General features: G+C 44.6%; 1 protein-coding gene across 1 annotated transcript; it reads right to left on the bottom strand.

Moving 5' to 3' along the window:
- Positions 1-1,898: 1,898 nt before the first annotated feature.
- On the bottom strand, positions 1,899-9,142 carry SPP1 (secreted phosphoprotein 1). Its single transcript, XM_082236608.1, has 6 exons — positions 9,073-9,142; positions 8,919-8,963; positions 7,835-7,960; positions 6,427-6,471; positions 5,087-5,353; positions 1,899-3,055 (listed from the first exon to the last, which is right to left on the bottom strand). Exons 1-6 carry the CDS (start codon positions 9,127-9,129, stop codon positions 2,519-2,521), a joined length of 1,077 nt encoding a protein of 358 aa, XP_082092734.1. The 5' UTR covers positions 9,130-9,142; the 3' UTR covers positions 1,899-2,518.
- Between the last annotated feature and the right edge of the window lie 6,330 nt (positions 9,143-15,472).

Here is a 15,472-nt window from a genome sequence, read left to right as displayed (position 1 = left end):
CACTTGGTGACCTTAGGTCTGCCGCTCACTTGTCTTCCTTACAGGGTGGTTGCTATGATGATGGGCAGAATGTAAATCCATGCATGTATGCCCCCTTTGCCCCCTTGGATGAATGACATAGCCAAAGTAAGAAAATAATGTTTGTTTGCCTGAAGCAATTAGAGTAGAAATTAGTGTACTGAATGGTCTTTGGAGATTTAATTGTTGCTTTCAATATGTGTTTTCTTTAAAATTAGACTATGAGTGGATCTACATTCACGGTTTATAACATTAAGGAATGGTGAAAGAATGGTTATCACAACGTACAGTTTTGCCTCGCAAGACGAAATTAATTCGTTCCGCGAGTTTTTTCGTCTTGCAATTTTTTTCGTCTTGCGAAGCACGGTGTCGGGGAAGTTTTGGAAAAGCTTCAAAAATCACCAAAGTCTTTAAAAACCTCAAAAAAGGCTACCACGCCATGTTCTATGAGTTGCTCCTCGAAGTCAAGTCGCAACTGTATTAACGGTGTTAAGAAAAAGGAAACAAACTTGCAAGACGTTTCCGTCTTGCGAAGCAAGCCCATAGGGAAAATCGTCTTGCGAAGCAACAAAAAAAACCAAAAATCCTTTCGTCTAGCGAGTTTTTTGTCTTGCGAGGCACTCGTTTTGCGAGGTACCACTGTATTTGGACATACTATGTTTTGCCTGTAACATTAATAATACATTATTAAAATGTGACACCAGCCGGCACTGCAGAGCAACCAGGGAAACTGCGTTGTTACAAAGGAAACAGGTAAGGAACGTCTTTGTTTTAACAGTATCCCCTGTGATGTTTAAGAAAGATATATTTAATATCGTTCTAATAACGGTAAAAAAGTCAGTGTAGATCCAGCTTCTGTTACGGTGTGGGATTGAAGATCCGTTACTGCTTTTTTCTTTAATTTATGCATTTGCCATGTTTCTATTTACACACTATACTTTCCCATCATACCTTGTTTCTGTACATTCTTAATGTTGGCAGTACAGAAGAGTTCTGCAAGTAATTTTAAAAGACGGAACCAACATATGAGGTCTGGTGAGAAGACCACACTGGTCTCTTAGCATATAGCTTTGCTGGCAGAAGATCTCAGGTTCAATCCCTGGTATCTAGGTAGGGCTGGGAGAGACCTCAGCATCTACACTCAGTGTACACAATACTGAGCTAGATGAACCAATGGCAGAAGGCAACTTCCTAGACAGTCATATCTTGGAAGTCGAATGGAATCCGTTCCGGAAGTCCGTTCGACTTCCAAAACATTTGGAAACCAAAGTGTGGCGGCCAATCGGAAGCCCCATCGGACATTTGGCTTCCAAAAATAGTTTGCAAACCAGAACAGTCACTTCCAGGTTTGCGGCGTTCAGGAGCCAAAACGTTCAAGAACTAAGCTGTAATGGAATTAGGGGTTGCTCATGCGTAAGTTGCCGCCACTGCTGGCAAGGTTACCTGGTTAAACCCTTTCTGACTGAACAGCCTCCAGCATCATGACTGTCTCAGTCGCTGGCAGAATCTGTCAGTGGGCGTTTCTTGAACCTTTTCCAGCATAAAAGTTGTTTGACGCCAAGTCTCCTCCTACTCTCCCTGCGCGGAAGTCTTCTGCGCAGGGAGGGTGTGGGCAGCGGAGTACCCGTACTCTCTCTGCTGGTCTCCGGCGAGGAGTCTTGGAGCCTCCTCTCCGATTCCCCCATCTGCCCCCCTTCTCCACTGGTGTTACGCTGATTTCCTTCCCCAGCAGATGGGCTGCCTCTCTCCCTACTGGGACCCTCTCCGGCATCCCTCTGGAGCCTTCCCTCCGCCTCTAGCTCCGATGGCAGTTCCCTGACATAAGCTGTTCGAAAACCAAGGTATTCCTATGATAAGAACCATGCTGAGTCCTAGGCATATAAGGTTTTGTCTTTTTATTTAACTCACAATTGTCAACAAAATATACATTGCAACAGTAAATCCTTTGGTACTACAGTATCATGAGATGCAACATTCACTCTGATTGTAAAGCTAGATTTCTCTCTCTCTCTTTCTCTCTCTCTCTCAACTCCATCACAACCCCCTATGAGACAGAGCAGGAAAAATATGCAGCAAGAAGGGCTTACAGTTCTATAATGGACAGGACAGCTAGTACTGCACATTTAAGGTTGACATCCTCAGCATGTTTACCTAGCAGTAAGCATGCACCAAAATCAGTGGGACTTACTTCCAAGTAAACAAGTGCTGGATCAGGCTCCGCATTTGCCTGGTTAACGCTGCTGCCGATAACTGCTATGATTGCTGAAATCAAACGTGTGATATGCATAGAATTGGGAGCAAACATTCAAGTAGAAATTGCATTGCCTTTCTCACACTTCTCTCCTTCACGCACTCAGCAAAACAAATTAAAAAAAATAATTCCCAGAAAAAGCCACCTGTTATGAATTTGGGCTCCAATCCTAGCTGCACCCACACATGCGAAAAATCTGGGGAGTGCTCTTAGATAGGCGTGGAGACAGGAGCCTGCCTGTTTATCCACTTAGAGGGTGACCTCATTGTCCTCAATGCTGTGGTGGTCCTCAGCGCTGTGGTGATGATCTTCAGTGCTGTGGTGGTGGTCTTCAGTGCTGAGGTCGTGATCTTCAGTGCTGTGGTGTTGATCCTCAGCACTGTGTCGGTGGTCCTCAGCGCTGCGGTGATCCTCAGCACTGTGGTGATCCTCAGCGCTTTCGAAAGTTTGGTTGCTGACACTGTCAGCATCATGGCCGTGATGTACCTCTTGGAGTACCCCACTGAGGGCCTTCTTATACTCTCTGCTGTCATGGCTTTCCATGGATACGTGGCTGTCATCGTGGTCACTGTTGTCATGGGGTTCCTCAGCGCTCTCAAGTTTCTGGCGGCTGTCGTTCTCCGTGCTTTTATCGTGGACCTCTTGGCTGTCTCTCAGGTGACTTGCATCATCACTTTCAAGGCTTGTGTCGTGGCTTTCGAGAGAATGTGACTTGGCGGAATGGGATTCGCGGCTCTCCACGTCTGGGGTGCTGTCCACGTCATCCGAAACATCACGTGAATCAAACTGCAAGGCCCACAAATGGAAGACAATAAATGGCCACCCAGAAACAGGAGGGATAGCTACAGTGTTGACTAACAGAACAACTGTCGTCTCCAACTACGTTTTACTCATAGCAGACCCACTGAACGAACCCAAGTTAGCCATGTCTATTAATTTCAATGGGACGACTCTGAGTAGGACAAACATTGGCTACAATGCTATGCCTACTTGGAAGTAAACCCCATGACATTCACAGGGACTTTACTCTCAGGTATGTGTGCAGCCTTAAACAGGTTTAGCAGTCATCCTCTTTCTTTAGGAAGCTGTAGGAATGGACAGAGCAGCCTAATTCCACCCTGTTTCTGGCTGCATACTCACCACGCCTTTAAAGCACCCCTCTGCAAGGAATATTACACACACACACACACACACACACACACACACACACACACACACACACACACATTTTATTACGGTCCCAGACGAGTTTTACATACCATACTAGACAAGCATAAAACACAATAGAATTAAATTTAGATTAACAATCAAATATAATAATAAACAATACAAATATGGCAGCCGTTGGAAAGGTGGTTTAGCTCGTAATCTCTAAAATATTATCTAGAGTTTGCATCTGAGGTCTTAGTCTTTGTAGTTCCACAGCTTGTTCCCTGTGTTTTATGGCAGCTACGCAAAATTTGGCCACCCTTAGTGTGAACTCTGAATCCTTGTCCTCTAACAGAAGACAATAAATCTCGATCACCTCCACGACTGAGTCGCAAAGAATATTGGTAGCTCTGTGAGGGATAAACTAAAGTTCCCATGATTCTTTGTGGAAGGGGCTGTATGCATTTGATGTATGATGTGTATGGGGTTATCAGTGCCTCTGGTGTTCAGGTAAAGGTCTGTCCCTTTCAGTTCTCATTTTTTGAAAGAATGCATGAAAGGTCCACATATAAATTGTACATATTTTTGTATGTGCTTTTTATGTAACCCCCCTCCCCACACTTTTAAGAAGATAAAATATGTGCTTTTCAGTCCTCTCATCTGAAATATATATGCATTTCTGTGTGCAGGTTTTAGGTTATAATACATATTGTATGCGCACATTTTGTGTGCCAAAACTGCACCAGAAAATCTGCTGTGAAAACTGAACAAATTGCTCCCCATCCCTAGGATGACACACACCTAGGAATCTCTAGCAGAAAATTCTTAGCAGTTCAGTTTGTTGCTTCTACCCCGGGTTACCCAGGGTGGCTTCCTAATAAAGAATAAACTACATTATAAAATAAAATCAGCGTTTAAAAATAAATAGACACAATCAACAATCCAAACTACCTTCACCAGACTACAACTGCTAAATTTATTATGCCCAGATAGTTATAGTGGCAAAGAACAGGGCTGGGTAGGTCAGAAAACTTTATAGCGACCTTACATTTCATTTCTAATTGAACTCTGTATTCGGGAACCAGGCAAAATTTCTTTTTCATGCTTCCAAACAAAAACAAACATGTCTCGGTTAACTAAATTTTAAGACTGGGAAACCCAGAGATTTTGCTTTTCTTTCCTGGGATTGCTAGGACTTTTGTGAAGTCTATCCACCAGATTTTTATTATTTTTATTTTAGGCAGGGAGTTTCCTAAAAGAGCATTACTACTTTTCCTTCCAAGCCTTCTTTGCAACATCTTGCTTCCTGTTTCAACTGGCACCTTCACAGCAACCACAAGCGATACTTTTCAAATATGCAATGTTTTGAATATCTCCGGCTCGCAGAAGCTTCTGTGAGACAGATGGACTTTTAAAACTGAACATTTGCTTCCTCTTATGCGGTTAGGGAAGATGAATGGAAGGAGAATGAGTTGCTTAGGGTTCTAAAAAAGAACACCCAGACGTACCATAGCATTGCTGCCCCGGGGGAATTAAACCATGATGGCCATAGAGTAAGAATTCCACTGGCAAAAATGTGTGAACCATAACAACGGCAGGTGGATTATATATTTCTAAAGAGGTCAACTGCCTAGCTCTTTTTACTTACAGTACATCTGTAGCATTTACCTTTCCAGATCTTTTGTGTGCCTTTACAGAGTCCTCATAATGTACCAGGTCAACTTTTGCCTTGATTCCATAAGGTACATCTCCTCTGCCAGTAAAGACCTCAGGAGTGACAGGCAAGGAAAAGGGAGCCTCGGTAGGGTAATCTGTGACGCCGTTTTCGTGTGACTCATCCGACTCATCCGAATAGTCATGGTCATCATCGTCCACATCGTCCACGTCATGGTCATCGTCATCTTCCTTGCTCTTGCTTTGAGGCACAAGAAGGGTCTGCAAGGAAAGAGAAGCAACTCAGTATTACAGGACGCAGAGATGTAACACTCAAAACATGTTTATAGGTCTGGGTGTGCCTGATGACTGCACAACACAAACCCAAGCCTAGGGGGAGGGAAAGAGGTGGAAATATTGGGAGGTATGTAGTGATGTATGGAAGTGAGAGCTGGACCATAAAGAAGGCTGATCGCTGAAGAATTGATGCTTTTGAATTATGGTGTTGGAGGAGACTCTTGAGAGTCCCATGGACTGCAAGAAGATCAAACCTATCCATTCTGAAGGAAATCAGCCCTGAGTGCTCACTGGAAGGACAGATCCTGAAGCTGAGGCTCCAAGACTTTGGCCACCTCATGAGAAGAGAAGACTCCCTGGAAAAGACCCTGATGTTGGGAAAGATGGAGGGCACAAGGAGAAGGGGATGACAGAGGACGAGATGGTTGGACAGTGTTCTCGAAGCTACCAGCATGAGTTTGACCAAACTGCGGGAGGCAGTGGAAGACAAGAGTGCTTGGCATGCTCTGGTCCATGGGGTCATGAAGAGTCGGACACGACTAAACAACAACATGTTGTATGTGGAGGGGAGAATTCGTTAGGCACCCATGCTGTCTGCTGAGTGTCCTCTGGAGATGGCTTTTCCAGCCCTTGTCTTGCAACACTAATACAAACTCAATCTCTGTTTCCTAATATACAGGTTCTCGTCCCCCACCCCAGGCCATGTAAACTCCCTCCTGTGGTTCCCGCACTGGGGGGAACAGTGATCTGCGATGGATGGAAGTGAAGGGCACATGGATGTAAGAAAAAATATTCTGCGGCAGGGAAGTGAAAGGCACATGGATGAAACAATATTCTACAGCAGGGATGGAGAGCCTGCAGCCTTCCAAAATTTTGTTGGACTGTGGCTCCCATCAGCCCTGACAATTGGTAATGCTGGCTGAGGCTTGATGGGAGTTGAAGTCCAACAGAGCTGGGGAGAGCCATAGGCTCCCCATCCCTGTTGTACAATCCTTCTAGTGGCAGCACTGACGCAGGGGTTTCGTACTTAAGATGCACATGGTTGGAGGAAAACCTACCTGTTGCTCAGTGATCTCATCGCTTTCTTCGGAAGACAGAGAGGCCTGGAAATGAAACAGTTATTTTGTGAAGGCTTGTTTTACACACACATACACACACACCACGATCCCACTGAATTAAAAAAAAGTCAAATGAGTAGTTTTAGGACAGACAAAATGTCTCTGCGCACTGCATGGCTGACTAATGGGATTTGCTGCTACACAATAGAGTGATGGCCAGTGGCTCAGACCGCTTTAGGAGAAGATTAGACAAATGCAAGAAGGGTAGGTCTATAAAGGGCTCTTATCCTTGACAGCTAACTGGAACCTCTGGATTTAGAGTCAGGGAAGCTCAGAATACCAGAGGATAAGCACAGAGGGAGAGCTATTGCCTTTAAGCACTGCCTGGAGGCTTCCCAGAACTATCTGGTTGGCTTCTGTTGAGAAGAGGATGGAGGAGGCAGGAATTTCCTTATGATCTCTTTCTGGTCAAGCGATGGATAGGTGTTTGGGTTTGGATTCAGTTGGAAAGTAAAAAAAAAAAGACAAACTAGAAACACAAAATGAATAGAAAAGTGACCAAAAATTAAATCTAGGAACCAATACGGAGTCCGAGGCAAGCTAAAAGTTAGTCATGACTAATGCCCAGTGGGATTTCCACGTTGATCCTATGCATCTTTACTTGGAATACAGTCCCACTGAGTTCAGTTGAACCTATTTCCAGGTAAGTATGCACAGAATTGCAGCTAGGTTGGAATTTTATCCAACCAGGTCTGGGGAAAATTATCTCTGCTGAAATTTTCTTGTATCAAGAACAAGAGCAAATTATCTGAATGGTTGCCCACCTACATGGATAGAAGAGTACTGGTTTTAGATTCAACCCCACTGTCCCCTCTTTGCATTACAGTACAGTATAAAGGTAAAAGTACCCCTGACTGTTAGGTCCAGTCACGGACGACTCTGGGGTTGCGCTCTCATCTCGCTCTATAGGCCGAGGGAGGCAGCCTTTGTCCGCAGACAGCTTCTGGGTCATGTGGCCAGCATGACTAAGCCGCTTCTGGTGAACCAGAGCAGCACATGGAAACGTTGTTTACCTTCCCATCAAAGTGGTACCTATTTATCTACTTGCACTTAATGTGCTTTTGACCTGCTAGGTGGGCAGGAGCTGGGACCGAACAACAGGAGCAGGGATTCGAACCACTGACCTTCTGATCGGCAAGCCCTGGGCTCTGTGGTTTAGACCACAGTGCCACCTGCATCCCGCTCAGTACAGTATAGGTTATATAAAATGTTGGTCGTACTCAGAATGGACCCACTGAAATTAATGCGCGGGCCAAATTTTGGTCCCTTGATTTCAATGTGAGTGGAACTTAGCTGGGTACAACCACATCTTGATTCTTTAACTTGATGGAGAAGAAAGGCTTCGTACCGGCTGGGAGGACTCCTGATGCTCTTGAGACTCGTGGCTGTTCACATGCTCCTGGCTGTGCTCCTGGCTATGAGAGTGATGGTGGTGATGCCCGTGAGCGTGGTGTTTATGATGATGCTTGGCAACCTTTAACAATACAAAATACCAATGTTGGCATTCAACATGCAACATCGCAGAGCTTGGCTAACGTAGAAGGGGAACCAGGGCCTGGCAAATGGATACCAACCCCAGAACTGTGAGAACAAGGTGGAATAGTTAGCAGAATTCAGATCCTACTGCAGCTAGTGCCACCTTGAAATCAGTATTGGCCATATCAAGGCTGTGTGCAGTTCTGATTACCTCAACTTGTATACGCCATACATTGAAAGCACTTCCTCTCCCCGAACTGTGGTTTCCCCTCACAAAGCTACAATGCTCAGCATCCTTAACAAACTACATTTCCCAGGATCCTTTGGGGTGTGTGCTTTAAATATAGTGGTACCTCGGGTTAAGTACTTAATTCGTTCTGGAGGTCTGTTCTTAACCTGAAACTGTTCTTAACCTGAAGCACCACTTTAGCTAATGGGGCCTCCTGCTGCCGCCGCGCCGCAGGAGCACGATTTCTGTTCTCATCCCGAGGTAAAGTTCTTAACCTGAGGTACTATTTCTGGGTTAGCGGAGTCTGTAACCTGAAGCGCATGTAACCTGAAGTGTATGTAACCCGAGGTACCACTGTATATGGTATGAATGCAGACTAAGGCTCTGAGGAAGGTGCGGGAAAGTCAACAAAAGTGACTAACTGTTCAATCTTCTGCATCTTTACTCAGAACAGAAGTAATTCTCGCTGTGTTCAGTGGGGCTTACTCCCCAGGAAGAGAGGGTAGGACAGCAGCTGAGGGGATGGAAGATGCTCCACTTGGAAGCAGGTCATTGTTTTTGCTTGTTTTCTCAAAGGGGGCACATGAATTCATGAAAAAGAGACTCAGCCTTATGTAATAGGTGTGTGGATCTCAGAATCGTGGAATTAATCCCGAGCTGTGATATAATAAATCCAACAGTAAAATGAATGGAGTGTGAAAAGGATGGGGGGGGGGAAGGAACTTACATGATAATCTTCAGAACTCTTTGAATTATCATGGTGTTTGCCAACCTTTGAAAAGAAATGCAGGGGAATAGAGAGTCAGTATCGATTCACTTATTCTGCATTATGGAAATACGTGCTTCTCATGGCTTATTTGTTGTATTTGTATTGTACTTACTGGAGCTGCCAAGGCGATGGCGAAGAGACACATGCACAGCACAGCGATCTTCAACATGATGAATTTGCAGTTGACTGTTCAAAAACAAAACAAACACTTCACTCTTAGGACCAGTCCAAATGCACAGAAATAGTACACGGTATAAGTCTTCTTGGATAGTACCATCTCAGACTTCAAGAGGGAGATAGAATGTTTTCCTAACATACAATTCTGCCCAATATACTTATTTTTACAAAACACATTTTCCCGTTATCTATATTTTTGCTCATATATTTGGATATTATTTTCATATGCATATTTTTAAAAAGATATATTACAAACTTTATTGAAAGCATAGGCATTTTGTTTTCTTTGCACACATTACTTGGCTAGAGAACTGCACTGCAAAATCTAGAGGATTTCCAAGGATTTCCGTGTTTCACTTTGCATATTGTTTTGGAAAGTGGGAATCAAGTAGATTCACCTTTAAATGGGGACTGAATTAAATTTCTCCCCCATCTGCAAGTTTGCATGTGTGACTCAGCCTTTTCACATTTCCCTTTCTCAGGAAAGAATATATATATATATATAAATATATGGAGGTTTTGGTGTCTTCGGGTGTCTTCCCGTGTAAGAGTCGGGGTGTCTGGGCGACGTTTCGACGAGGTCTCACTCGTCATCTTCAGGCTGGTGCTTTCGGCTTCTTGTTACTGGAACAGAGCTCTGTTCCAGTAACAAGAAGCCGAAAGCACCAGCCTGAAGATGACGAGTGAGACCTCGTCGAAACGTCGCCCAGACACCCCGACTCTTACACGGGAAGACACCCGAAGACACCAAAACCTGCATTCCTGTACCCGTGAAAATCTACGAAAGCATATAAATATATATCTATATATCTATCTATATATATCTATATCTATCTATATCTATATCTATATCTATATCTATCTATCTATCTATCTATCTATCTATCTATCTATCTATCTATCTAAAACCACAGAAAGCTATATATACAAAGAGGCTAGCATTCTGCCTGTGGAACTTTCTTCTAGGTTTTGCACCCCGATACAATATTTTCCCTCCAAATATTATTCCAGGAAAATACCATATCAAATCAGAATCAGTTCCCATTGGTTTCCCTGTATTTATGCTATCACTTGACAAAGCTAATCCGACCAACAGAAGAGAACTTCTGCTGCCCAACATCAGACAAAAGGGAGTTAGATTGACTTCTAAATTCAGCACTTTGTTTGGGCTGAGAGATGAAAGAACTGAACATATGACCTCTGCAGATAAGATGCTCTTGATATGATCTGATCCCAGGCCATGACTGCAGTGGGAAAAATCTCTATCTACTGTATATGTGGTGCTGCAAACATGGGTGTGGGCAAGGCCCACCCCCTAGATCAAGTAAAACAATAGAAATACTTAACTAACGGACCAATCACATTGGTTCTGCGCCCCCAACAAAAGTCCTGCCCCCCCAACAAAAATGGGCTGTGCCCATTGCTGCGAGTCAACATTGGGAGTTGTAATGACTGGGCATCTGCTGAGGCCCATGTCCCAGAGGAGGCCCCTCCAGCAACCCCTAGCGCAGCTTTCCTTAACCAGAGGACCTCCAGAACCTTTGGACTACGCCCATCAGCCCCTGCCAGCATGTGTAATGGCCTAGGATGATGGGATTTGTAGTCCAAAACATCTGGAGGCACCAGGTTGTGGAGAAGTGCCATAGAGCCTCCTGGACCTACTCCTTGCTACTGCTACCAGTTTACTTGTACTGTCTATAAGTGAGGGCCATGAGATGAGAGCAAAGTCAAGGAGCATCCTTCCTCTGTCCCTCTGGGCACTGATGTAGAATGGGTCCAAAGGGGCAGGACTAAACAAATGGGCAGGAGAAACAGTGATGCAGAGGAGAGGGACTACTTAGGAAGGGCATATTTCCCAAGCCTTCCCTGAAAACCAAAAACCAAACATCCCCGGAGACTGCAAAACTTACTTCCTAGATGCTTTTGGAATGTTTCATAGAGTTAATTGTTAGAGAAAAGGGAACAAACCCCCACTTTCTGGTTCAGAGATCTAGCAAATTTGCCTGCTAAAGAGTAATTCTTTGAGGTTCTACCAAGGAGCTGACAGTGCTCACAAATAATATAATAACCAACAGGGCGATCCTATATTCATATACTCAGAACTCAAATTCAATGGAATTTACTCCCTAGTATCTCTGCTTAGTATTGCAGCTGGAGTCGGTGAATGAAATAAGCACCAAGAACAAGCACAACATTGACAAATATTTGTATTGTCACTACATCTTCTGCTACCCTACCCTGACTCATTTGCCCGAGGCATCACCTTTCAATACTATTTGCAACTGTGGAACACTGCCGTTTGGAATGCATAAAGCTATTGAATGGTGTCAGATGGTGTCAGTTGGCTCCTTACCTCTCTTGCCCTGACCTAGCCACTGTGATCCACATGACGGTCACCTCTAGACTGGATTATTGTAACTCGCTCTATGTGGGGCTGCCCTTGGGACTGACCCAGAAACTCCAGCGGGTGCAGAATGCCGCAGCGAGACTCCTTACAGGGTCCTCGCTGCGAGATCACATTCACCCGGTGCTATACCAGCTGCACTGGCTCCCGGTGGAGTACAGGATCAGGTTTAAGGTGCTGGTCTTAACCTTTAAAGCCCTATACGGCCTAGGACCCTCGTACCTATGGGACCGCCTCTCCTGGTATGTCCCACAGAGGAACTTATGATCTTCAAACAAAAACATCTTGGAGGTCCCAGGCCACAGAGAGGTTAGGCTGGCCTCAACCAGAGCCAAGGCTTTTTCGGCTGTGGCCCCAATCTGGTGGAATGCTCTACCACAAGAGATTAGGGCCCTGCGGGACTTGACATCTTTCCGCAGGGCCTGCAAAACAGAGCTGTTCCGCCAAGCCTTTGGCCAGGGCACAGCCTGACTCCCTCCTTTGGCAATCTTCACAAAACTCTAGCCCAATGGTTGCCATCAATTTGATTTGAAGTAATTTTTTAATGAAATGATTTTAGAATGTTGTATTATTTTATTGTTGTTAGCCGCCCTGAGCCCAGCCTCGGCTGGGGAGGGTGGGATATAAATAAAAAGTTATTATTATTGTTAAATCTGTAGGCTTTTGGTAACTTCCCCTTCTATGGATCTACCATCCTCAGCATAGCTCAGTCAGTAGAGTATGAGACCCTTAATCTCAGAGTTGTGGGTTCAAGCCCCATGTTGAGCAAAATATTCCTAGATTGCAGGGGGTTGGACTAGATGACCCTTGTGGTCCCTTCCAACTCTACAATTCTGTGAGTCTATGATTCTAATTCTCACTTAACTTATTCCAGAGTAGCCCACAAGGCACTCTGTGAGATTTAAAGCTTACAGACTGCAAAAGGACATACACTATTTTATTTTAAAAACCTCTGTCTTGCTCAAGAATATTACAATCCAATAGAATTTACTGATTTTTGCTCCAAGCAGATTAATGCACCAGTTCTATAAATTTCCACAGACATCAGAGCGCCGTAGTATTGTTGGAGGATAAAAATGTAAGAGGAAAACACTGCCTTGTAGCCAAAGGGAAAATTCCAGAAGAGAGAATTTCCATGGGGGGTCCCAACTCATCAGCCAACAGATTTTTCTCTCTTTCTCTGACCTTGCTGCACATTAATATGAATAGGAACCTGAAGCAGAATTTTAATTATAAGTTGGTTTTGTAATTGATCCTTCCTTCAAAGGCATTTGGAAAGAACAAGCTGAAATTTCCAAATCAGGAAGGATCGCATTGCTCAGTGTGGCACTGCAGGGGGAAAAACTGATGAATCAGGGCTCAGGGGACATCAGAAATTGATGAATCACGACGGAAGGCTAGGTATTAGCAACCAGGCTGATGGGAAATCTGGCACACTTCACTATGCATTGCCCTTCCTCTCACGAGGTTAATGAGCACTTGTGCTAAGAGAGAAAATCGATGGGAGAACATTGCACCAAAATGTATTTGAGCAAAACCCTTGAAGAGCATAGCAGGAGTGCTTTTTCAGAGATTAAATGCAAGAGTAGTATGATGGCTTTTAGCTAGGTGCACAGTGATAATTAACTAGAAATTGCATGTGAGTTGATGGTACAAGAAGTTAAAGAACCTCCTTGGACAAAGTCAAGCCCAGACCCACCAGGCCTCTGATCCCAATACATGTGATATAATAACTGAGCATATACAGAGTGATTTTCCCCACTACCAAGTAATCACATCCTGCACTTGCATATATGGGACTAAGGAAACAGATTGTTAGTTATGGTTGCCAACTGCTTTTCCTTGACAGGGCTCTTCTGTCTTTTAAGAGCTGCATGGTAGGCTGAATATTCAGCTCTTATTTCTGTGCATTAGGTGTCTGTTAAAGACATAGGACTGCCCCACCCCCCAACATAAAGCAGCTGGCTGGCAGCCCTAGTTTCCAAAGCATAGAATCTGAATTTCTGACAAGCTTATTTGTTATATTTTCATCCTCCTCTTCCCCCGTGTTATTCTCGCAACAACTCTGTGAGGTAGGTTAGGCTAACAAACAGTGGCTGGTCCTAAGTCACCCACTGAACTTCGTGGTTGAGTGAGGATACGAATCCTGCACAATCCTAGTCCAGCACTCTAACCTTTGACCCACACTGGCTATCTGCGTGTAAACCCCTAGACTTCAAATATTATAAATTCAGCATCAGGGATGCTGGAATGAAAACTACATCTTGTGCCAAAAGCGTGTGGCATTGGAAGTTGGTAAGGGTACAGCTCACAAATCTGTGTTTTTTAAGTGGCAGGTTCTGTTCAGCGATACTCTCTCTCTCTCTCTCTCTCTCTCTCTCTCTCTCTCTCATAAACCGCTTCCTCCCCGAATCCCTAAACATTCTCCCTAGTGCAGGCAAAAGAGGCGTTGTAAATTATTTTTAACGCTGTGCACTAAAAGCTTTTCTTTCTCTGCCCCTGAAGCTGGAGGAGTTTAAAGCCTCCATCAAGTACTGCTGCACTGCTTTCAGCTTTCTGGAAATATAAGAAGACTGAATAAAATAGGTAAAGCCAAGGGAAAAGGCTCAGGTACCTTACGTTTGTCTGGATCCGAAGTGTAGTCTGAGGCAGAGGTCTGCTGGTTTGTATGGAGAAGCTCAAGCCAATCCTTGGATCATTCACTCAGATGGTGCGTGATCGTCCTCCTCCTGTTCTGCTGCTTTTCCGTCTGCAGACCTCTGGAATTTAAACTCTTCTCCCAGACACGAGCCGACCAATCCCCACGAGGCGGAAAGGATGAGGTCATGAGGTTTCTTGTCACTGTCCTCCCACCGTTCTCCTACATTTCCTTCTGGGGTTTGTGGCTTTCAAAGCAAACAAGAAACTACTCTATGGTTAAAGCATTACTTATGTACAATCCCATTAACAGGCATTTCAGATCAACGCCCAGCATTCAGTCCTGAGCCAGAGGGCTTTAGGGTCAAAGAACTTTTCATGGCATTTGTCGGAAGGAGAAATAAAATTGGGAGGTAGGTTTTTTTCCCCCATGGATAAGGAACGTCTTCATCTCAAAACAAATCATTAGAAGCTGAGGGTGGGGGGAATATGCGCTGCACACAAACCACAGGGAACAGTGGGGTGCGAATAGCATCTCTGAAACATAAATGACGAGGCAGCTCAGAATTAATCTGTATGGAAACAAATTCTTATAGATTTTATATTTAGGGAGCTTGGAAAGGGGAAGAAAGAAAGCGAAACGCCAGCTTTTGCAATATTTGCCTCCTGTCCTACAATGTGGTTGACCTCTGTCACCAGTACTGGCTTATAAGGGTGGCCGAACCAAATTCTTGATCCTTCTTTCCTCATCTGCCAGAATGCTCATATACATTCAACTGGTCTTCATTCTTCCTGTTCTTCCTTTGGGACCCATAACTTTATGTAACTACTAGTGATCCATCACTTGGAAAAGGCTTTGTGGGAGGGCCCTGGGCTTCCCTAGTAAACCAGCTGATCACAGGCCAGATTGTCTTCCTGCTGCCAAATGGGCCAATGGCGACAGTTCTTAGCGGGCGTTCCACTGGGCGCGGGACCATCTGACAAATTGCGGCCCTTGGCACCACGTCCAGGAGAAGTTTAAATGCCTGGCCTGCAGGGTCTTTCTGTCTCACTTTGCTGGTTCTCCCACCCTCTCTCCCTCAGATTAGGGTTTTTCACGGATGGTACAATCTTGTTGTGGACAATGCCAGTAGCCTAATTTTCAGGGGCCGGGCAGGAATTTCCCCCACTTGGCTAATTGGCACCACCATTTGGGCTTTTGCCTACCTCATAGCGATTCTCACAACTTTGTAAGGCGGATAGGCATTGGGTAAGTCTTGGTTGGAGGGGAGGTTGTAGCCTACACCTCCATGGA

Source organism: Podarcis vaucheri (genome assembly GCF_965113315.1).
Source record: "Podarcis vaucheri genome assembly, chromosome: 9".
Lineage (NCBI taxonomy): Eukaryota > Metazoa > Chordata > Lepidosauria > Squamata > Lacertidae > Podarcis > Podarcis vaucheri.
The sequence above is the reverse complement of the archived record's forward strand: the minus strand, read 5'-3'. Positions and strand labels throughout refer to the sequence as shown.